Genomic DNA, 24,918 nt, shown 5'->3' with positions numbered 1-24,918 from the left:
ACTGCTTTTTATGATCATGCATTTTTTATACTCTACAGAGACAGATGGGCTTTATAAAAGGATACAGCCTGCTACTCAAAAGGGTTTCAGTGGCAGCTGCACTTCTGTGTTTTAACCTCAGTAGAAATTTATATAGGATATTTTTCCAGAAAATATTTATATTTCTTGGTTTAGGACTATGTCACTCCTTGGTGCAGTTCCAGTGACAGCAGTAGAAATACCTCTGAGATAAACCTGGTCCATTATTCCTCTTTTAAACAGTACTTGAGTAGAAGGAGAGGGAAAGGATAGCTAGCATCCAAACCCCCCATGAGAGCAAAGATAAATATAAATCCAATAATTCAGAAAAGTTGCAAAGGTCTAAGCAAAAGCAAAGCAAATATTTTCTAGAAGGAAGTGAATTTCTAAATTTTTCATTCCCTTTTTTCTGAACATTTAGCTGCTTCTCATCCAAATAATAGACTGTTTGCTGCTCCTCACCATTATACAGCACTGCCTATTATTGCAAGCTGCAAACACCCTTTCTGCCTCAGTTCATAACTTCAAGGATTTTGCATGATGTCCGTATCACCATTCCCAGGAACTTCATAAATATTTATGGTATTTTAAACTATTCACACCCTACAAATTGTAGACACTGGCAGCCAATTCCTTTAAAACACCAACAATCCTGTATTGTTCATGTGTTATTGAAAATTAAAATGATGTTTCAGAAATTAACTAGGCAAACCACGTGGTTCGTTAAATTTCCTGTTTATTCTTATTTTGTTAACTCTTTTATCATAAGTTTAATTTTCTATTTTTATCAAATGCGATACTTCTTTTCTGGTAACAGTGTGATAAAAACTAATGCTAGGGCTGTGGATCTGCCTGCATTTAAACATGTATATATTGAGGCCAGCTGATACCGCGATAATTACCATACTAGTTTTCTTATCTGTGCTTATTCCAACTGAATATTTAGAAGACAAACATTTCTAGCCCAGGCATACACTATGGACCTGGGACTTGGTGAGGAGTTAGGAAAAATGAGTTTTAACTCACGTTCTTTATCAGTTTATCTGTGAGATCTTCCATAAATCACTTCTGCCACAGCTTATTGACAGGTACCTGCATACAAATACAATCATGGCTGCACAGGACAGTTGTTTCAGAACTTGTCCCTGGAAAAGAGAGATTTGGGTCGAGTCCTTTTTTCTGGGACTGATCTGGTTACCTTACGTGGTCACCAGATCAAATGCACAAAGAATCTTGGAAGCAGGAACCTGAAACCCACGTCAGCCCAGGCAGGTTCCCTCACCACCCGCTGGCAATGTACAGGTCTCGTTAACCAGCTCTCCCAACTGGCTCTCCACAGCCCGAGCTGTTCCTGTACCCAGCCCTGCTTTTCCCTCACAAGCCTCAGTGAGAAGCACCGGACTTTGCATTTACAGGTGCAGCCAGGGCTGTGGACTTTGGCTCAGGACTTGTGAGCAGCTTTCCTTCCAAAAGAGGCCTGGCAGGATCCTGCTTTATTGTGTTTCAGTGACCACCCTGTCACTGCCTCATTTGAAAGGTATAAGGATGTTGGCTCCTGTAGTGCCAGGATAAGAAGCGGGTGGAGATTTTGTTTGTTTGTTTAACTTTCAAGTCAGTAAACTCTCAGGCTGAGCTGTTGAAAGTCGAGCTGTTTTATTTTCCCAAGTGATGACTCAGTAATTACACCAGTAACAAAGATTTGAGAGGTCAAATTAGGCTTCGCTCTTTATCTTCACTGGGACTGCAAGAACAGAAAAAAAAACTGAAGTTTAGTAAAATAATTTCTCAGTTGCACAAGAAGAGGAATTCAGCTTTGTAACCCCTAGCTCCCTTTCCATTGTAGGGCTAACAGTGGCAAAAGCAATTATAAAACTGTTAACATAAGTAAATAACACAGTTCTTAATAGAAGTCAGGAACTGATATTCTCAGTAAGAATCTGTCATTTTACAATCTTTTTGGCATAGAAAAATATGCTTCAATATTTTAAAGACATTAGAAAGAAGCCTGCCACTATAAAACACCACAAAAATATGTTGTAGTTGAGTTCTGAGTTGCTCTTAAACAAAGGTCCTCCAAGACCGAATGCTGAGGGGATGGGATGGGATTCGGACTGAGAATTACAGCTGCTTCTCTCGGGAGCATCTTATTCTTGCTGTGGAAATGCATACCATTTTGCCCAACACTTGTGCATGAATGAAATACATTGCTAGAGAATAATTTAATCAATATTTTCAAAACAACGCGCCCATTATCTGACGTTACGTTCAACTGAAGGTGAAAATTACTTTATGACCCTAATAAAGTCAGAGATCAGTCGTTACACTGTTATAGCTTAACCAGTGCCAGAGAAAGAATCCTTCAGAAGACGAGAAAAGTTTTCTACATGTATATATTCATTATGGACTTGTGCAACTTACTAAAACAAAAGTGACTGCTGCTGTTATAATGTAAAGGTTTCTCAAGTTTTGGGACGTGCTGACGATAGCGCCTTACACGTGATTAACAAGTGCATCTATTAAAATTTGTTTCCTGTGCCTTTTAAGTACATAATATTCAGTACAACCACACTCTAAGAACATTGAGGGGAATTTTGCACTAACGACCTCATCTTTCCCATAAATCTCCCATCTCCGTAGCATTCTGCCTGTGAAGGAAGCTTAGATACAGCAGGGCTTACAGCCCTGGCAGATGTGCTACACCGGGCTGCTTTTGTTCCCATTAGTTCCCATGGAAGAGAACTGTTGGCAATTTTCAGAGACTGGCAGTTTAGCAACCAGAACTATTCTTGCCTTCCAAGATTCCTTTATCGCATGGCAAAATCTACCTACAAAATCTGAATGAACCTGAAACCACTCGCCCCACCACTTGAGTTTAGAAGCCATCCTATTTTACCCATGCCCCTTTGACTGCCATTCTCCTAAGAGCTGCCAGGCATTGGGGGATGTTGGCTATTAATAAAATCCCACATATTCCTTGCAGACGGGCCTTGCACACCCATTCAGGGAGATAAAACTTGACCTTGGGCTCATATCGAGTCTTATTGCCTGGAACACCCATTTTTCCTGCCTTACAGAAGTGAGGAACTTCTACACACAGAGAAGCCAAAATATAACCTAATTTCATCCTTGCAGTACCAGGACTTGCAAAGGTGCAAAATCCACAGAGGAAGCAGAACTGTGTGCACCTGTTCATCGCTTTACATGGAAAGGGTGTCTGATAAAAGATGCGTGCAGTAAAATATAACCAGCTTTCTTTGGGAAATATTTACGCTGCAGTTACTATTTTTCTAAGCAGTTACTATTTTTCAGATTTAAATCTCTCATTCTCTTTCATTTTGCTTTTCAAAATTCCCAGACCAAGGGAATCTCTCTACAGATTAATGCACCACCAAATTTTCAGTATTTCATGTTTGGAATATGAGAGGGAGAAAATCTCTCTGAAACCTAAATATTTTCCCCCTCTAAAGACCAGACCCATTTTTGGGAAAAAAATATGCAAAAGTGTTCTCCTCAGGCTGAATGTTATATGCAGTTTCAGCTTAAAGCACAGCTTTATAGCAGATGTATAAAACAATCAAAATTTTGGGATTTGTGGGAATACTTGCAGATCTTTACTGTGAGTGCAGAGCAGATCCTGACACACTATAATACTGTTTTTGTCTTAATCGTCAAAAGTAAGCTATAGAGGACAAAAAATTCTTTGTTTGACAGAAAAGCAATTGCTATTTCTTGTAAAACATATAATATATTCCAGAAGACCTAAGGGTTTACTTTCCAATAAGGATAGAAAAAGATGTGCGCCCCACTGTGAGCTCGCAGTAAGGCTGTTTCATGTAAAAAGTTGGTAATTAGTCCCTGAGTGAATAAAGTAGAAGAGATAAGAGACCTATACTTACTGTAAGCAACACAAAACACTTTTTCTAGCTGCTAGGATTTAAAGGGTGTGTGGGTGGGAGGGGGGGGACCTATTCCTACTCATTTAACTTACAAGTGTCTAAACCCTGGAAAATTATTTCTTACATTAAGCTTAAACGTGTACTTCAAATTGTTACTAACCGACGTACAGATGGATAAGAGACATGGCAATTCCAAAAAGCAGACAGGAATGAAAATTTGTATGAAAGCACAGGAGACTGTTGTGTTGTACATCAGTAGCAGATTTCACGCTCGTTGTACGCCACTGACTTCAGCAGAGTTACCCCAGCATTACCTCGTGTTTCACCAGCCTACCGCGTTAGCATTCAAAGGATCCTTACGGAACAGGAAACACTTGGAAAACTAAACCACGCACCCATAGCCAAATTCATTTAATAAATGTCAGGGAAAAAACAAACCCAAAGCACAACAAAACATCTAGAGGGAAAAAAAAAAAAAAAAAAAAAAAAAAAAAAACACATAACTAACGTTATCCAACACTAGCTGATAGGGACAAAGCGCCAGAAGAGAAAACTGTGCAGCATTCCTTGCTGTACCTGCCGAGCTCAGAGCTACCAGAAGTAACGAGTAACGTAATATTCACAGTGCTCTTAGATTTTTCCTTTGTTGCAATTCATCTGTATTAGAGTTCGGCCATCATTTTTGATTCTCTCTCAAAAATAACTATATAATTTATATTGCAATTGTGTGCTTGGCAAACCTCTCCTTTAAAAAGTTAAAAAATATCCCAAGACCTTGAGACATGTCTATGGAGCTTTGCATGGTGCTCTCTGGTCTGCACAGACCCTTAGACTTCTCTCTTTGTATTCAACCTGCCTGTATTCACTTTACTAGAGCATTTATTGTTACCATACGTGAGATGAGAGCCCTTTGGATAAATGAGTAGCTCAGGAACCTGTCACGGCAGCTTTGAAATTTCCAGTTCTCCTCACTCTGGATACTGAAAATTTCAGATGATTCTTGTTGGACAGTCATCATCATTTAAGTACTGCTAGTAAGTTCCTTAAGGCCAGCTAGCAAAATTCAGGCAGAGGTCATGTCCTGGTTCCCAAGCAAGCAGCACAAATCCGGAGAGGCACTTGCTTCATTTCCACAATGAAAGTGGGACAGGAAAGAGGCAGACATTAATGATCACGGCAGGAAACGCTCACCCCAGCCCATACGAGAGCAACCCTGAAGGGCAGCCCGCAGCCAGCACAGCACGCTGCAGAGGCTCCTGCTCAAAGCCTGGAGGCTGTGCATGCTACCCTGCCCTGCCACTGGGATCCTTGGCATCCCTCCTGTTCTCGTGTCCTGAGGAAAATGTTTGCCTCCTTCAACTATGTCCCTCATATTCCAGCACACAGTACTTGCAGGAACCAACACTGGTCTATTTAAAGCACTTCTAGGAAAAGGTGCAGTTAGACCCAATTTACATAGCCTCCCAGGCCGCTGTTGGATTGGGGACCAGTGCATGTTCCTGTTTTACAAAGGAAAACACTCATTTCCCCTCCAGTTAAAGGCTGGGATTTACAACGAACCAAATTCTGCCCAATTCCCCATCTCCCTTGCTCAAACACCCATAAAGCAGCAGGTTTGTCTTTATTCAAAGTGAATTAGCTGAGTACTTGTGCTCAGTATTGCTGCTCTTTAGCCTTACGAGAAACTGTATTAGAGTACTCTACTGATGGTATAGATGATCAAACATCAGCAAGAACAAATTCTCCCAGCAAGAGCACTTTGATCACTTCACCCTTTCTTCATTATAGCAACAGTCTAATTTGCAAGCTTTGGAATAACTCCTGTATTCTTCAGACATGTCAAAAGATGCCATCAGAATTAGTTTTATGAAGGGAATCAAGTAGTAAGGAGTTAATATATTGGCATTTATCTCTGAGTGCCATTCCCAGCACTTGAACTTCCTGTATAGGAAGAAGGTAATCAAACAGAGGCAGAATGAGCAAACCCTGCCTGCCTACTGATCTAAGTGCCCCTGTTGTCCAATATCAAAGAAAATTAGCATGTTGGATTTCAGAAAGCATAGTCAGGTTAAAGGGCACCATTCTTATCTGGTATTCCACCCAAAGGACAATGATTTCATTTCATAAAGATCATTAGTCAGTGAAATATATATTTTAGAGAGTTTCTAGTAGGGAAGATTATTTTGGCAGTCACTGGAGTGTACCAGATGGTTCATTAACATAGGCTAGACAAGTCAAAGGCTTTCAGAATCATTTAGAAAATGTCAAACAGAAACAAGAACCCTGTCACTTTTTATTAGAATTAACTACATCATACCCTGGACACAGATTTCACCTTGGGTCAGAAAAATTAATACAGAATTATATGAATTGTGTAACATACTAGGTTAAAGATAGGGCTTCCTCTTGGGACTCATTTGCTAGCAATATATTATGGTCTTCTACTTTAGGAATCCTCAACCTTTCTTTTTGTAAGATATGAAAAGAGCTGACCTTGCTCAGACTCCATTGGTGTCTAATTGATTTGAGGTATATGCAGAATTTCAACAAGACATTCCGCTAAAGCTCTTTTGTGATCATTTTCCCAGGAAAGTTGGCAAAAGGGTTCACTGAATATTCAGCAGCTTCTAAAGTATGCTTTTGTCAGGAGGAAAAAAAAAAAATACATCCATTTAGTGAAACACTGCCTTAGTAAACAAGAATTAAAATGCAACTCAATTGTTTTTTGTTTTTGTTTTTTCTAATTATCATTCAGATGTCAAAAACCTAGAGAACTTCCAGCTTGTGGAAGGTGTTCAGGAACAAGTGAATGCTGCTCTGCTGGACTACACAATGTGTAATTACCCACAGCAAACTGACAAATTTGGGCAGCTTCTCCTGCGACTACCAGAAATCCGGGCCATCAGTATGCAGGCTGAAGAATACCTCTACTACAAACACCTGAACGGGGATGTTCCTTGTAATAACCTTCTCATTGAGATGCTGCATGCAAAAAGAGCATAAATTATACCCATTAGAGCTTCTGCTTTCAAGGAAAAAGATATACTCTGAACTGCTCCGAGCAACACTAATTAAAACGTGGTTTTAAGACTTTGAAAAATGGTATAATAATCAAATACTAATAGTAAATAAGTGATGTATCAGGGTATTTGTATTGCAAACTGTGAATCATATGCTACACATCCCCAAAGGAATCTCTACGGGACTTTAGACTGGAGTGAAGCGAACTTAACAAGTGGATACTGTCACCAATGTCAACATGAAAAAGGACAGAATGATTCTTGTATATTTAACTCTGCTGATTGCCAATATGAAGAAATTTAGGAAAAAAAAAAAAAAACTGATCTGTATTATCAAGCTAAGGTAGTGGGGAATTTGAGTGCACTAAATTCCTTCATTGTATAGCAGGACTTCTAAAACAGTTATAATAGATGCAAAGCTGCATCCATAGCATCTTCTACCATCCTTCCAAGGACCCAACACTTACTTCTTCTGTGATAAACGATGTGGCAACCATTCAACAACCTGTAAGAGAGAGCTGGCACAGGCCACATGCAATGTAGTATGGCCACCACATGCTAAGAGGCCAGTTTTGACTGTCTCTCAGGCATGCAAATAGCTAATATGAAGAGTGTTATCACGTGAGCTTGGCATTCTTACTATGTTCTGAAGTTTGTTTTGTCACGTGTTCATGTTGTTAAATCAGGCAGTATCCCTCTTCTACTACTGTCATTGGCTAGCAACTAAATATCAAAGATAAACATGCCAAAAATACTAGCCAAATCAGCTATACACTTTACTAGTGCAGTGGCTAAAATATGAATCTGCTATATATTCATGGCCATTTTCAAATAAAGGAAACAAAGATATTTTAAGCACCACCAATTACAGCTTTTTTGACAAAAAGTCCTTTCTAAGACACTGAATATTGATGTTAAAAAAAAAAAAAAAAGACAAGAAGTAAAATGCATTTAGCAATGCAAGAATAGACAAGTAAATTGTCTGAGCTGATGATACCACAGAGCTCGTTAAAAATGGTCTTTAAAAATTGCCAGTAATTAAGATATCAACTCAAACATCCAGTACCTAATGAAACTTTTTTTTTTTGAAGTTAGGTAATACACATCTTTTACGCAAAGAAAGAAGAGTGATACTGCTATGTCTATGTAGGCCAAAGTCTGCTGCAGAACAAATATTAGAGAAGAACAAACAATTCTCTCTCTGTCCAAATGAAGATATCAGTATTAACATGTAGTGCCACAGTTATAAGTCTTGCCTTATTTCATTATCCTTAAAGGTAACTGTGCAGGTGTGGATCAACATACATTTAAAATAAAGTATTAATCTCTAACATTAACAAAAACATAGTGTTTACATTCTTTAGGTCCTGTGGGAAAAAACTGTGACAAAATTGCAAAGCAGTGATTTCCTTAATATTGCTTTCAAATTGGTAATTATTTTACCAGTACTTAATTACTGTATGTCGTGAGACACTAAAATCAATAGGGGGGGGATTTCAGTTTGACTTTAATTTTTGAGATTATCGGCTGTACAATCACTTGTAGAAACTGTATAAAATCCTAATCCTTTGATTTTTTTTTTTCATGAAGATTGCTGGCTTTTGAATAGTTTATTTATATTGTATATGATAGTTTCCACTGTAGACAATTATGATGCTAATTTATTGTTCTTTGGTTTCATCTTTATATAAGATATAGCCAGAATGAAGAAGCCAAATATATGTGTTTACTGTAGCATGTCTTCAAGTTAGTGGAACATAGTTCAGGGACACACAAGGGTCTTCACAAATTAAAATCATTTACTTGATTAAATGTCTGTAAATCTTCATAATCCTAACTGTAGTTTATTTAAATCTATTGTAAATTATGTGAGTTGTAGCTTTTTCTGTTTCATGTGAACTTGAAAAGGTGCATTCTCTTAATTTTTTCCAAACATTCATACATTGTATACCAAAGACTTTAGTTATTACATCTGCATTAGTACAAAACATGTTATTTTAATCGCCTGTATTAATCAGCTATAATATTCTGTCCACGCATAGGGTACAAACACAGCAAAGCCTAATGTCTGCAACTCCTAGATGCCTGCCCTGTACCACAGAACACATGCACTGTCATACTGACCAAAAGCAAACCAAATACACCTCCCATAGTCATCCTACACAGCAGGCATGGCAGCACTATTTAAATAACAGCATTCTCCCTCAGACAAACTAAATTAACCGAAAGTAAGATGCAGGTGGCAATTGACAGTGGCTGGGACATACTTATACCCACATGTATAGTAGGTATAATGATGAGTGCAGTCACTCCTTCCCTTTTTAAAAGAAAAACAAAACATATTTCAAGTGTTCTCATTCTGTATTTTTATTTTTTTTTTCTTATGGAAATGCTACAGTGAATCTCACTGCATATTAAAGAAAAAAGCTCAAAAAATGTTGCTAACCATATTCACAGCACCATTATCTACATACAGGATGAAATAATTAAAATAGGGATGTAAGAGAAAAGTAGAATTTTTCATACAGTTTAATAGAAACAATTGCTAATGAATTAACATGTGTTTGCCCATATCTATGGTTCCAAGAATCCCACTAGATTGCCCAAAGTTTGCGCACAAAAAAAAAAAAAAAGAAAAAAAAAAAGAAAAACACCCTCATGTTAATTGTTAACTACTTTGTAACCAGACATTTACTTCTGACTGCCTTATCGATTACAGGACATATCAGTAAAAGCAGACTAAAATTCAAAGGTTTTGGCTTTGGCTGGTTTATTATAGTTGTTCTGTGTTTGTAAACAGACAATCTGTAAAGTCTGACTGTTTGTATTACAGATGTTCTGCAGCTGCCTTGGATTTAAATCCATGCAACTTTTAGAATGTGCAGTGATTTACTTGTTGAAGTTGAAGTTCTCTTACTGTATCGGTGAAATACATATTGTCACGTCAGTTCTTGCCAGGAGTTTCTCATCACCAATGGATTTTTTTTCTCCAGTATTCCAATAAATATTGATATGCCCATGCTGACTACTTTTAGGTTGTCTTTATGCTAACAACATTCCACTGAAACAAAGCACTGGTCAAAAATCCGTTTCTCAGAAGAACAGAGTAAAATACAAGAAATATAAGAGACGTGAGAGCTCCTAAGAAATCTGATGCAGAGAGGATGATACAAATGTGGAGAGCTGCACCTTCAAAAGCTCAGTGATGGTGAAATTGCATAGTCTGAAGTAAAATAAACCCTGCTAAACAGATCAGAAAAGCTGAGTGTCTAGTCAAAAAGGAATTTATCAGTTGAAAAAAATAATAATAATGCATTTCATCTCATTCTGCACACTTAACTTTCACTTTAAACATTGTTCGTAAAGGGTTAAGCGGCCAAAGAATTGGAGGGGGAAAATGACAGAACAAAAGAAAATCAGGTAACAGGATCCTGCAGAGCTCAGGATAACCTCTTAGCAATGTAAATACACCACAGGGCCAGGGGCTACTCCAGAGCTTCCAACACAACTGCCAGAGGAGGCTGCCAAGGAGGCAGATGTTACAGCTACTAGAGAAAAATATTCTCCTGAAGTTGCCCTCTGGCTCCTCTGATTGCCATTTCGAGAGCAGGAGGTGAAGTGGTCCAAGAGCTTGTCAGCAGCACCCTACTGTTCTGAGATCAAGTCCACCACTTCCCCTAAACTGTCTGGTAGCTGAAAAGGGGCTGCTCTGCATGGTGCCAAATGTTACCGGTTCAAGGGGAAGAAACAAGTCTATAATTAGTTATTTACAAATACTGTGCTTGAATGAAACAGAGCTGTGTTGGTATCGCAATAAAAACAGCATAAAACAGATAATTTTAACTTTTAGGAATCTTACCTGAAAATCATGATATCATATAATATCCAGGGGAAATTTCAGGGTTAAAATTTTCTCTAAGGATAACTACAATACATGTAATTTGGGGTGATATATTTACTATATACATTACAGACTTAAATTATGAAGGGATTTATTTTTAACTGCATTTGACACTGGTTCTGGAACAATCTCCTCTATGTTTTTATTGGAAACATGGAAAGAGTGAGTTCAATGTAACACAGGTCATCAGTACAATACTTAGCGATCCTGACAATTTCCTGGAATACTGAATAACACTTCTTATTAACCCCTAATACGAAACCTGTAGTCTAGATACGTAATGAAGTTTCTAATGACATTGCTGCCTCCTCTGGTACAGTTGCTGTTACTTTCCAGGGAAGCTGTGTGGAGGTGGATCTGCTGTACCCTGGAGCTAGAAGTGGCAGACAGAGCATTAAACTAACAGCAAGCCAAGAAAGGTAGAGATACATTTTTAGGGGCAGCAGATCTCACAGCTACATAACCCTGTGATGCTGGCATGAGCCCAAATATTTCTGTGCAGGTCCAGCAGTCTCAGTTGCATATAAGCCTTTTGAGGAAAGATTCATCTTCTAAGGGCAGTTTGCCAACAATATGAAAAAACTTTCTAAATGATAAAGGCAGGAGAGGGCCTGACCCTCAGCTGGAGCAGACAGACATTCCTACCCCGATGTCAGCAGACCTAAGCTGAAGAGGGCATTGCTGGAAGCTACTTCATGTATTAGTTATAGCCTGGTCCAGCCCACATCAATGGGACAAGACAAGGCTTCCCTCCATTAAATATTTTCCAAACCTCTTACTTTTTCTCCTCTGCAGGGCAAAACCCTCTCCAATTATTGGAGTCTGGCATGCAAGCTTGGACTTGCACCAGTAGGTGAGTTTTTGCCATTGCTCCAAGAAGGTCGTCACCCCTATTTCCTGAAACCACTGTAACTTCCTTTAGTCCTAGATTAACTACCAGGCTTATGGCAGCTCCTGCTATCTATGTTCAGTGCACACCCAGGAGGATAATTCAGATTCAAAGTAAAGCAAAATGTTGGTGGAATACAGACTCCTGATGGTGCCTGCGTTAGTTAACGGTGGCTCAAGCTGTAGCACCCTGCTCAGGTCGCTGGAGCCCTACATCAGTACAGACCAGGTTTGAAAACACAGGCTGAAACAAAGAGCAGAGTCACAATTTCTTCCTCTCACATCTTGCTTTTGCTGTGCTTCAGGATCAGTAAACTCACTGTAAAATGGGGAAATATTTCTCAGTTTGAGGTGCAGGATGCAGGGACACTTCCCCTACCACCAGCTGTTTACCACGTGCAGCTGCAGCTACATGAAGCTGGGAGCGTGCCCCGTTGTAGCACCAAGTGCCCTCAACCAAAACCTTCACCGAGCAGGAGCCCCCTTGCGCAGCGTTTGTGTCAGTCACTGCTGCTGCTGAATGTTTGCTGGAGACTACAACTGCAGCCTGTCACTTGCAATTATATAGTAAAACAGGGACTCTGCAGCAGAGGGAATAAAGTGTGTTTGCAGTAAGAACCCTGAACAAGTCACTGTATGTACAACAGAAACTGCTGAAGGCCATTCAGTAGCTGCTGGCACGCCTACAGACATGCACATGTGCCACCTACGGGAATTCCTCAAGCACACTCAAAAATCCAGTTCTCTGATTCCTACACAGGACTTTTTGTGAGGCACTGCTCCCCAGGGGGACAGCAGGCTTCAGCCATCCATGCAGGTCGAGTCCAGCTTCGCAGTGCTGTCTTTCCACTTGTGTACACAGAAGCACAGTGGCACAGAATCATACAAGAGAGAGGTCGGCCTTTCCGAGCAGTGTGATGGCATGGATTCATATCCTGCCCTGCATCATCACAGCTGTGATGCTCTTCCCAATCTGATCTAGACCTACATGGATCAAAGAAGGGACGTTCTCCAAAGCGCACTGCTTCCTACAGCACAGAGGCACGTTCCAGCTTTATGTTACAAGGTCTAGAGGATTGTGTTAAGAAATACCGAGTACTGTGGATGCCTATTATGATCAGTCCTTAAGTATAAAAGAGACTTGGGGGGAAGCATACCTCCAAAAGAAAATGTAGTAAAAAGGAAGCACAAATGTGGAACAGACATGATATTTATGTTTCATACATATTTAATCTAGATTCACTTTTAATCTAAAGGGAAAAAAATAAATAAAATATTCTGGATTTTTATAATTGCTTTGAAGTATTAACAGGGTCTGAATAAATTATCATTTATGTATTTTATATGTATTTTACAGACCTGCCACGGTAAGTGATATTGTTTCTAATTTTCATTTAATAAATGTGGTTTTATTTTACAATTTATATACATTTCAGATTTAAAAAGGCATGGAATAATTAATTAAATGTATAATTAATTCATTCAACTCCTGCTGTGAAAACTGGAGCTTATTATTGGAGTACATTTTTATTTAAAAAATGGTTTTTTTACTTCACAAATTCAGTTAAAATATTCCACAGCAAAGTCATACTCCTATAGAAGACCTGCCCGTGAGTTCCACAGCACTTGGATTTGCAGCTGCAAACCTCCACCAGGCCTTGCATGTCTTTGGAAACAGAACTTCAGCCACTGAAACTGAGACAGGCACTGACCCCGACAAGGTAGAGATGGACATGTTTCAGGATTTTTGTTTTGCTGTGCTAGTCTCCCTCCTCTGCTCATTTACCTTACTCAAAACCCAACTTACCCTCCCAGTGATGATGCCCTTATTCTTCACATAAGCTCTTACTACCATTCCACTTTTTCTGTACTGCTCAGATTCACTCATTTAATTTTCCTTCTCTTTGTACCACAAACAGAACTCACAAGCCAACTTTACCCAATGCATTCATATTTTCAGAAGTCATCTATCAGAAGTCATCTATATTTTTTCAGGGGGTGGGAGGGAGGAGTAAAAAGGGGAGTGTCAAGGACTCAGCAGTAAGTGTCTGCATATTTAGAAGCAGCACAGTGACCAAAAATGTCAAAACAGGAAAACAACTGCTGAACCTGGTCACACCAGGCTAAAGAAAGCCCAGCCAAAAGCAAGACAAGGTCACCAGTCAGCCTGCTATGTCTTGGCTTACAATGACCAGCTTTACAGACCTAAAAAATCAACAGTTCTTACCAAACATTGTTTTCAGAAAGAAAATAGGAAACATACAAGAATTTTAGTTCAAGAACGGCACTAAAATATTAGCAGTGGAATCAAAACAGAGGAGCACTATCGGGGCTAGAATTAAATTATTTTAAGACAGTCTTTTTTCTTTTTTTTTTCCTCCAACAACACATGTAGCAATATTCAACATAACCAAGAAACCGCCTTTGCCAAGAAGAGTAAAGGGAACAACGTTTTTCCTTTTTTTCTTTGTTTATATATCCAACTTTGGCATAACCTTACCCCTTGAGCATCCTGCAGGGAAAAAAAATAAAACTAAACAAAAAAGCGCTGTACTTTCCAGGGTGACAGACCTTTTCTCGTCAGAAAAGCTGGCTGGTTCCTCACCTGGTGTGCCAGAGCCCTGAGGAAATCTGGCTGAGCAGCATCAACAGCATCTTGGCAATGTTTTGTTCAAGAAGGAGCAACAACCACAAGCAGGCAACAGAGGTGCTGGCCGAGATGCTGTGGGCGAAGGCAGCACAGCCTGACCGCTGCCCAAGTGGTGATGCAGCACGCTGGTGTCATGGGTGCCAGCCTGGGAACAGAAGCAGAAGGAAGATTTTGTGAGACCATCAGCTGCTCTAGAACTATATTCCCCCATTTGTATATACTTGGAAGTAATTAATAACACAGAATCGTTGTTCATTTATTGAGCTTGGGAGTTGTGAAGAAAATGGGAGTATTTTACCAAAATATTTTTCTAATATTTAGATTGTGATTGATTTGTTAAAGGATCACCCTAGTGATGTCATAGCTTCACCCTGACTTACCTCTCACCTAACTTGTCATATTTACATTTTGGCACTGTTTGGAAGTTGATTTCATGTGAACAACAACACAAAGAAATAATATACACAAAACATGTAAAAAGTTCCAGAAGGGAAGTGATCACTTTAGGGTGATAAAATTGAGGCCAAGGACACTAGAAAAACTCTGCTTTCTTCCTGGTAGTTACTTTGTAGTTGCTCTGCTTTGTTCTAATGTCTTGTCATGAAAGCCATAAGTAATACAATACAAACTAAGGTAGCCAAGAAGAAAACAATAATTTGTAGTTTAAAGAATTAATTTAGAAAATAAATGTATGTACGCATGTATTCCAGAACAGAGATGAGAGAGCAAAATTTATCAACCCAACTCTTTATCTTTTTCAAGAAATAAAAAACATATATTACAAAAAAAATGTACTATTTCTATAGGTCTGCTAGCCCTGAGGTATGAGACCCGGGTTTGTAGCAGAGCTGGTGAGAATGATGCCACCCAGAGATTTAGAGCAGCCAGCCCTGGGCTCCCTAACAGTCTTCGGTCACGGACTCCTCCTGTAATCCTGGCAAATTCCCAGGATGCGCTGCCTTGATTTTCCCATCTGTAACACACAGCCTAGGCTGACCCACAACCTACGCAGTTCCAAAAATGTGATTATTTGTCACAACAACATTTTAAACTGGTAACAAACACAAGAACTAGTTGATAAATACTGTCAGGATGTGAAATGTTACTGGAGGTCACTGGCCACCTCAGGAGCACTACATTTCAATCAAACATAAGCAGGGGCTGCAACACGTTCCTTCTGACAGTATGAGCCTCTCCAACAACTCTTTCAGCCTCTCTCCACTCTGGCTTCCCCAAATGCACGATGTGCATGATGTGCATTTGTCGGCATGCTAAGTTAAGTGTTCCTCCTTTAGGTCATTATTTCCACTCTTTAATTGTTCTTTCAGCCTTCTGTAGTATTATTGTTATCCAGATTGTGTTGGTGCTGCTTTCCAAACACAGATGAGTAACAGTTCCTGCCCTTCAGAGCGTATATTCTCGAAATAAACTTTTCAAATTCTCCACCCAAGACAAAATGCACCAATTGCAGCCAGAACAGTCTTCAAAGATTTTTTTTTTTGTATATATTCTGCGAATTCCTATTTCCAAATACGTATCTTTTATTAACACAAAGCTAAGTGGAGCCTTTTCCAAGAATCTGAGCTTGTATTGAAAAACTGACCGTAAGGATCTGAACTTCCCCAGAAATAAAGTCTGCAGTTTTAGATCTTGGTCACACCTCATTCCCGTAGGCACTGAGTAACTCAGAAACCACCAAACAACTTCTGTGTCCCGGTCTGGCTGGTTCGTGAGCAGAATTTACGTGGCACGTGTGCAATGGATACAACCGAGACATTGCTGCTGGAAGCCTTCCCCACCTAACTACGAGGTGGTTACACACCCAGTGCACAGGCAAGTGAGAATGGAAAAATTAGAAGATTAATGAGAAGCTATGCAAAGCCACAATACAAATGCAATCAAAGTAATTTTTGCCAATTAGCACAGTAAGAGAAGCCAAAAATGGCTAAGGTTGGTTTATTCTATTTATTGGTCACTTTATTCTATGAGCTTATTTCCATAGCTATTCACATAACATAGTTAATCTGGTTTCCAGTCACTCTAACACACCACAGAATGCAAACTCCATGAAATCATCAGTCCAAGTGTATTTTTCTGCAAGAGCTAGGAGTGAGAAAGACTGCATGGAGTCATTAAAAATGGAAAGAAAAAAGCCCAGGTAGAACTGCGTTTAAGAAAACATTCATTCTTCTCCAAACCTAAAACTCCACAGCTACTTTTAGAAAGAGGTCTCATTCTGCATTTGCCTGTTGAACTTGTGAGCACAGAGATGTGTTCAGGGAGATACTGACTCTGAAATACTCAGTTACTCGTTGTAGTGTGTCTGCTCTACTTTTGTTACAAACTTCATTAACCATTATAAATGGATAACAGCTGAGTAATATAATGTGAAAAGTAAAGAGAAAAAAAAGGTTTACTTTTCACTTCGTTTATTTAGATGTCGTTATTGCTGTAAAAAAAAAAAAAAAAAAAAAAAGCCTGTAAGTCAGATTTTTCCGAGCATGGTAGTTTCTAAACTAAGACTGTTTGAGAGGTATGTGTGACACACAGACCACGGGGAGAGAGCAGAGGGACAAGAGCCCAGCAAGGAAAATGCTCAGTAAAACAAGGCAAACCACAGGATATGCAGAGGGAACAACAGGGGTCCCAGAGAAAGGTGTTCTCACCAGTGAATCAAAGTTCTGACTGAAAGACACGAAATTCTTATTTCATTCACACTGTAAAACATCTCTCGAGCACAATGATCTTTGATTATTAAAGATAGGAGAATACTAGCAACAGAGCTAATTTGTTTTGCTACTGCTTAATTTCTTCTATGCTATGCTAAAAAAAAAAAAAAAAAAAAAAAAAAAAAAAGCCTACTTGAGTCAGGGGAGAACATTTTCGCAGCACATGATGCGCAGGAAGTTTTACTGCTGAGCTCTGGGAGGCACTTAGCCCACCATGCGGATACTCAGTCTATTGGGTCGCTGAACTGTAATAAAAGACATCATTAAGGGAAACATTTGATGGAGGTACTTGGCTCATTGGGTCAGTGGTTATAGTTATAAGGATCTCCTTGTGAAGCTAATAGAGAAAAAAATGAGCCCTTCTGATTTCCAAGACCAGCCTCTCTTTTTAAAGAGGGACACAGGGCAGGTTCCAGTAATGCACATAACTTCAGACATTTTCAAGGAGACTACATGCTGCCACTGTCAGAGTTACAAAAAGGTAAAAGCAAGCAGGCCCAGAGGCCACCAGCCTCTTCCCGCTTCGCCATCTCCCCTGCCCTGAGGCATCCCCTCAGGGACACCACCGGGCTGTCCCTTCCAGCTGGTTGGCACAGCCCCGGAGCTGCTGCCCGGAGCCACGGGTAGGAAGGAAGTCACCACACAAACATCTCAGCTGGGTCTTTGGGAACAGCAAGCCTGTGAAACCAGGGTGAAAGGCCACTTACTGTCTTACACTGTGAAAGCAGATGTGTTCACAATGTGGTAAGTAAAGCCAGCTGTAGGAAAAGAGACAGAGCCCTGGAACATAACTTCCAACTTTCCTTGGAGAAAGGAGACTGATAAATAAAAGGAGACTCAATACTCTGCTCCAGACCTCCTAGCTCAGTTCAGCTAGAGGTAAAGGAAGAGTCCTCTTTCTTCTCTGACTCTGCTGAAGGTTGCCTGAGGAACTGAGCTGTGGGTGACGGGCAAACTACATGATCCCCACAGAGGGGATTGCATGTGCTTTGCTTTCATGGCTTCCTCAGAGAGGAAGCTGAGTTTCAGAGGTGACACCTGACAATTCAAACGTACCAGCATGGAGTGCACTGACCTGTGACTGGTGGTGTGCAATTTAGCTGAGCATGCAGCAGCAAAGCATGGCTCTTACAGCTCCAAACTATTTATTTAAAAACCAGTGGATTTCAAACATGCAGCACAGTGAGCTCACACTCCAGCTCTGGTTGATGCAGCACATAGATCATTATGTGCATTCTCCTCAAGAAACTGGCTGCTCTTGGCTTGGACTGGCGCACGCTTCGTTGGGTTAGAAACTGGCTGGATAGCCGGGCCCAAAGAGTCGTGGTGAATGGAGCCAAGTCCAGTTGGAGGCCAGTCACTAGTGGCGTCCCCCAGGGCTCGGTGCTGGGGCCGGTCCTCTTTAATATCTTCATCGATGATCTGGACGAGGGCATCGAGTGCACCCTCAGTAAGTTCGCAGATGACACCAAGTTAGGTGCGTGTGTCCATCTGCTTGAGGGTAGGAAAGCTCTGCAGGAGGATCTGGATAGGCTGCACCGATGGGCTGAGGTCAACTCCATGAAGTTCAACAAGGCCAAGTGCAGGGTCCTGCACCTGGGGCGCAATAACCCCAAGCAGAGCTACAGGCTGGGAGAGGAATGGTTGGAAAGCTGCCAGGCAGAGAAGGACCTGGGAGTGATGGTGGATAGTCGGCTGAATATGAGCCAGCAGTGTGCTCAGGTGGCCAAGAAGGCCAACAGCATCCTGGCTTGTATTAGGAACAGCGTGACCAGCAGGGCTAGGGAGGTGATCGTCCCCCTGTACTCAGCTCTGGTGAGGCCGCACCTCGAGTACTGTGTTCAGTTTTGGGCCCCTCGCTACAAGAAGGACATCGAGGTGCTTGAGCGGGTGCAGAGAAGGGCGACGAAGCTGGTGAGGGGCCTGGAGAACAAGTCCTACGAGGAGCGGCTGAGGGAGCTGGGCTTGTTCAGCCTGGAGAAGAGGAGGCTCAGGGGCGACCTTATCGCTCTTTTTAGGTACCTCAAGGGAGGCTGTAGCGAGGTGGGGGTTGGTCTGTTCTCCCACGTGCCTGGTGACAGGACGAGGGGGAATGGGCTTAAGTTGAGCCAGGGGAGTTTTAGGTTAGATGTTAGGAAGAACTTCTTCACTGAAAGGGTTGTGAGGCACTGGAACAGGCTGCCCAGGGAAGTGGTGGAGTCACCATCCCTGGAAGTCTTCAAAAGACGTTTAGATGTAGAGCTTAGGGATATGGTTTAGTGGAGGGCTGTTAGCGTTAGGTTGGAGGTTGGACTCGATGACCTTGAGGTCTCTTCCAACCTAGAAAATTCTGTGAATTCTGTGAAATTAAGAGTGAAAAAGAAACATGCAATTGCAAGCCATTTCTTCAAATTTTTCTATCACCTTTCCTTAGCAGCAAGTGTTTTTGTGTTCAGGACACAGAGATTGAGATGTGGCATACATGTCTGCAACAGGAAGGTACTGCCTTCTAATAATATCACTGATAATACACTGATAATATATATCTGTATGATAGCTTAAAAAAAATGCATCAAATGTTGTCCATTGTGCAGGAAGCTGGATTTTTAATACCAGTATGACAAAGTTGTGACCTGGCTAAATATCACAAAATTTGTTGCTTAATAAAAGATTATCAAATAAGAGAGAGCACTGCTCTCATCTCTTTCTTCTACTACCTGAATGAAAAGGTTCAGTAGCTACCTGGCCTCTTGTTTTTTTCGGGATCTTCTGCTTTCATTCTTATGCCACCTACTTAATTTTAATTAGAAGGAAAAAGAAAAGAAAAAAAAGAAAGGAAAAAAAAAAAAAAAAAACACAACCACCAGATAATAACAATAAAACAACAGAACACAAAATACAGTTTTCTGAGAATCCATTTACCCATCTGCTCCAAGTCTGGTGTCATGTCATTAAACCATCATTAAAATAATTATCTCTAATAGCAGCCTATAAATGATTCCCTAATCAAAGACTACAGCTACTTCTATGAAACACACTGCTATATTGGAGGAACACAAGCGCTGCTTCCTAAACAATTCACTATTTATTACATGTAAATTCTTATCTCCTCCTGCCATATCACAAATGGCTTTCACAGCCCTTTTTTACACAGCCATCCCAGAAAAAAAGCAGGATCAGTCGGTGGAAGCAAACCTTTCCTCAGCCTAGGGCACGCACCGAGGTGGCGAGTTCCCACGTCATGCAGGCTGTGGGCTGGGTCCCAGGGGCGTCACTCGATACCAGTCAACATCAAGCTCTGAAACAGAAGTGACACACACACAGCAGCAGACCCTCCCAAACATGTGTGCAGCAATCAGAGACCAGCAAGGCAACATCTGCTAGGTCTAGGAACTGCTTCTTGTCACACAACATGCCAAACTGTCAAATTGCCTGTGACCTATCACAGCTACCACTTGCCATACTACTTGAGTTGCCATCAAAACCAAGACAGAAGCCACAGTGACTGAAGAAACCATTAGAAGAAAAGGGTTTGGGTGTCATTCTTGATTTTTTTTCTCCCTCGCTTTACGCTTCTGTGTCAGTAACAGTGTGCCAAACCTAGCAGTAAAAACCTTTCCTGGGGCCTCCACCAAATGAAATGCTCCCCCAGTATTACACAGCTAGAACACCTATTGCTTCCCAAACTAAATACAAACAGCCCTGCTTTTCTGCTACTAAGAAAACTAAAAATAAATTCTGTCTAAGTGAGGGCGTCACGAGGCCCATGTACCAGCCAGAGCATCATCCCAGTCCTGAAACTGGAGAGCACCACTGGCTCCCCAATTTCAAATCATTCAAAATAGTGAGGGAAGGAAAACAAATAAAGTCTACCTTAAATGCACCTTTCCTCATTTTTTTTTCCTGAGATTGTACCTATCTTCCTATTATTTTCTTCAAGCTCTCTGGTAAGGCTTTTAATGAACAAGAGTAACATTTTACAAAAAGCCAAGGTTATACCAGCATTATTAAAAGACAGCAACATGACTTTCCAGCCCCAGCTTTCATGCTGTAAAACACTTTTCTGTTGGCCTGAAAAAGATGTAAATCTGCATGCACAGATCTCCTTTTAACATCCCTGCTTGGTAACACCAACTGTAATACCTTTTATAGTGAGATGCTCTTGGAATACCGCCTAACTTCATCATTTCTGGTAGTTGTAAGCAAAAGAGGTAACATCACCATAAGTTAACCACAGCAATGACTATCATAGAGATTGTTAGCAAAATACCCAAAGAGAAAAAAGTAAACCACTAAGCACTGTGACTGCAATAGAGTGCAGTAACTAGCAAGTCCAAACCCAGTGCCTTCCCCGATTTATATCTGGGGTTCCTGTGGCTGCAGTCTCAGCTTTCTGCCTGTGCACAGTCAATTGAAAATGATCTGCAAAGTGCAATCTGCCACATAGGAGTACACGACTGGGTCACCTTTCTGCAGCAACTCTGCTGTCAGTGAGGAACTCCTCAAAATTCAGCACTTGGTACAGCCTTAGCTCATGGTACTGGAGGATTTACTTGTCTGGTTGTGCTTTTTGAATGGCAGGAAGGAAGATGGTGCGCCATTGAAGGGAGGAGGTTTTAGCGCCGTCCATCTCCTCCCCACTTACCTTAGCAATGTCAATGCCATCTAGTGGTCAGGATAGCGGGATGTAAAAAAATGGGTCCAGTTGCACACAGTCTTGGCAAATTTCTCTTGGTGTGCAACCTGAGAAATGCAACTTTTTATACTGGATACTTAATAACTCTTGTCATAGAGAACAGAAGAGCAACTTATACCTGAGACATCTTTTTTCAGTACCAAGAAATGTTCCTGAAAGCCCCTCTTAATAGATTCAGCTAAGAACAGTATTTTAAGGCTGTCTCTGTAACATTCTGTTTATACATGTGGTAAATAATAATAATAATAGAATCAATACTTGGGAAAATCTTGCACCCAGACCTAAGAGTGGCAAAGATTAGATTAATTAAATTAAAAAATTAGATAAACAAAAATAAACACCATTAATTAATTAAACACAATATTTAATTAAATATTTAAATTTATCATTGCAAGACCAGAGCATTTGCGAGATGGATTTTCAATAAAACACAAGCAATGAGTACTGCCTATTCAAGGGCATACATCCAAGTCAATAACATTCGTAACATCCACTGAATTGCACTGCATTTGCAGGAGGCAACAAGTAGAAAGATCAGAAGGATAAATGCACACTTAACACCTAAAGAAACCTTTTAGTTAGAAAGGAACGAGCGAGATCACTATTCATCACCATGATTGGTATTTAATGTGTTGTAGAATTAAGATGTTGAAGAAATGGCTGACATATGCAACAACAACAAAATAATATTAATTATAATCCAAGGTAAAAGAGCTTTTATATCTGCATAAATCTTGTCCAGCCTCATTTTTCCAGAAAATACAAGAAAATACAAGGTGTAAGGCAAGTTGCAAAAAGTACCACGCGAAGAATCATGCCAACATATTTCAGGAAAGTGCTAAGTTTATGTATTAGAGAATGTATCACATTACTCCTTGAAAGGGGATGAAAACTTGCTATTTGTTCTATTAAAGGCAGTTTCTCCTCCCCTCACCAAATTTTCTGTACATCTGTCAAACAGAGATTTTGCAAGCATATAGCTCCCACCTCAGTTGTGGTGCCACCCAGCCCCAGTTTTCAGATCTTCTTAGCTTGTTCTTGCACATGCAAGATATTTTTTTTCCTTTTCCTTTTCTTTTTCTTTCTTTTTTTTTTTTTTTTTTAAAGTTTCACCTTTCACTTTCAGATACAGAAGTACTTGCTGTCTTCTGCTTCATATACACAGATGCTTGTGCACTAACCCAACCAGTTGGTAATGTTTTGAGTAATGCATCATAAGAGCAATGGCACCTTAACGATATATTACCTTAATACATCATCAAAGCTATGGCACTCTTATGATATATTAGTTTAATTCATCATAGCAGTGCCGTATCTTGAACAATGTATTACTCCAAAACATAGCAATAGCCAGAAAGCTCTCAAGATAAGTTTGGTGTTTTTTCAACTTATTTACATCATATGAGTTTGGGTTGTTTTTTTGTGGTTTTGTTTGTTGTTTTTGTCTTTTTTTTATTTTTTTACTATCTCAGAAATAAGTGTTCAATAGGGACAGAAGACTGTAGTTACCTACTTATGTCAATATTCCCAAGAAGCTGTTTCACAGTCCACCACCTAACACACCCTTACACATGCACACCAAAAAGGGGCTTCAATGAGTAAATTAGCAAAGCCAGTTTCACCTAGTAAAATAACTTTTCCAGTACTTCACCCAAATGTTGTGATTTTTACTGTGACCCTCTGTTAGCTTTACAGCCCCCCACCTCACTCACAAAGTTCACACATATGTAACGCATAGTTTTTCTTGGGAAAAAAAAAATTCCTTCACAGCTGCAGGAAAAAATAGTCAGATCACATCTTAGATTATTGTGTTGGTGTATGCACAGCTGGCACAGCAAAGGCTGGTGTGTGCCTGCTTTCCACCCTGAGCCCCGTGCATGGTGCTGGGGCAGGAACATCAACCATCCACTCATATGGAAATGCGACACCACAACCAGCTCCATCTTAAAACAGCGAGCTCGGTAAAAGGAGGGCTTCCTTAAAGACAATTTTCCTCAAAAAAGGATTTCTAGATAAGAGATGGAACTTAATTTTTTTTAAAATCCTCTGCTTTTAAACACTCTGCTTGCATTTGCAGTGATGTATCAAAGAAAACCACCAAAACAGTGAGATGTGTTCTCATCATATTACTTACATGCATCATGCCACCCATCAGTCTCTCCTCTGCTGGCAATCTATGGAGAACTTTAATGAAATGAAAAAAATAATATTTTACTTATTTATTTCATGACAGTGACATAAAACACATAGCTCACTAGTATGGTCTATATGTTAAATTACTAATAGAGATTATTTGTAGAAAGACAGAAAAAAATGTCTCAAAAAGAGAGCTCTTTCACCCTGTTTCAGTTTCTTCAAAAAAAAAAAAAAACTTTCATCTGCACCACATCTTTCCAAGAAATCATGGGACTTTCGCCAGTGCAGGCAATAACACTGATCACCTCACTGATCAGCTGGCAGTACAGGCAACGTCTGTATGAATAAATCACTCTTTGGCTTCTGTGATAGCAAAGGATTGCATTCCACTGATCACACAGAATACGTAAGGTGTCCCCTGGATGTTTTATTGAATTAGTGCCAAAACATACCAAGAACAGTTTGACCAATGAGTCTGTATGTCTACAAAGTAAATCAGATTATGTATGCATATATAATTTGGGAAGGGATATTTTGCAAAAGTTCAAAGACAAAAAAAAAAAAAAAAAAAAAAAAAAAAGAATACACGCTGGAAAATAACAGAAGAGAAAGTAAGAAGTTAAAGCATAAGGAGAAAACAAAATTATCACCTGGAAACAGGGGGGCTGGGGAAAAACAGAAAGAAAAGAAGTCTTCACATAAAAATAAGTTGAAAGAAACTGAGAAAAAAAGTGCCTTCCTCAAAAATCTTCCAGAAAAACTAAATCTAAGCAACATCAACAATGCAAAATTTCAGAGCCAGGATTCTCCTCCACTCCTCCAGCAAGAGCAAAAGCAGGGCCATGAACATGGAGGGGGAGCTCTCAGAGGTACCAGCAGCAGTCAATGTTGCATTTGAAGCTCCCTCTGTCAGATAAGGCCCAAAAGCCCTCAGATATCCTGCAACTTGCTTGCCTCTGTTTTGAGGAACAAGCAAATCCCTCTTTCTCCCTCTCCCCAGCCAGC

General features: G+C 40.2%; 1 protein-coding gene across 6 annotated transcripts in view; it reads left to right on the top strand.

Moving 5' to 3' along the window:
- The window catches only part of NR5A2 (nuclear receptor subfamily 5 group A member 2), an 89,476-nt gene extending 79,523 nt beyond the window's left edge, over positions 1-9,953 (top strand). For all 6 annotated transcript variants that reach the window (XM_082765936.1, XM_082765939.1, XM_082765938.1 and 3 more), the window contains one exon: positions 6,670-9,953. In XM_082765936.1, the coding sequence (XP_082622062.1) occupies positions 6,670-6,917 (248 nt within the window). In that variant the 3' untranslated portion in view covers positions 6,918-9,953. The remainder of the gene's footprint in view (positions 1-6,669) is intronic.
- The last annotated feature ends 14,965 nt before the right edge of the window (positions 9,954-24,918 follow it).

This window comes from Aythya marila, assembly GCF_965140915.1.
Source record: "Aythya marila genome assembly, chromosome: 8".
Lineage (NCBI taxonomy): Eukaryota > Metazoa > Chordata > Aves > Anseriformes > Anatidae > Aythya > Aythya marila.
The sequence above is the reverse complement of the archived record's forward strand: the minus strand, read 5'-3'. Positions and strand labels throughout refer to the sequence as shown.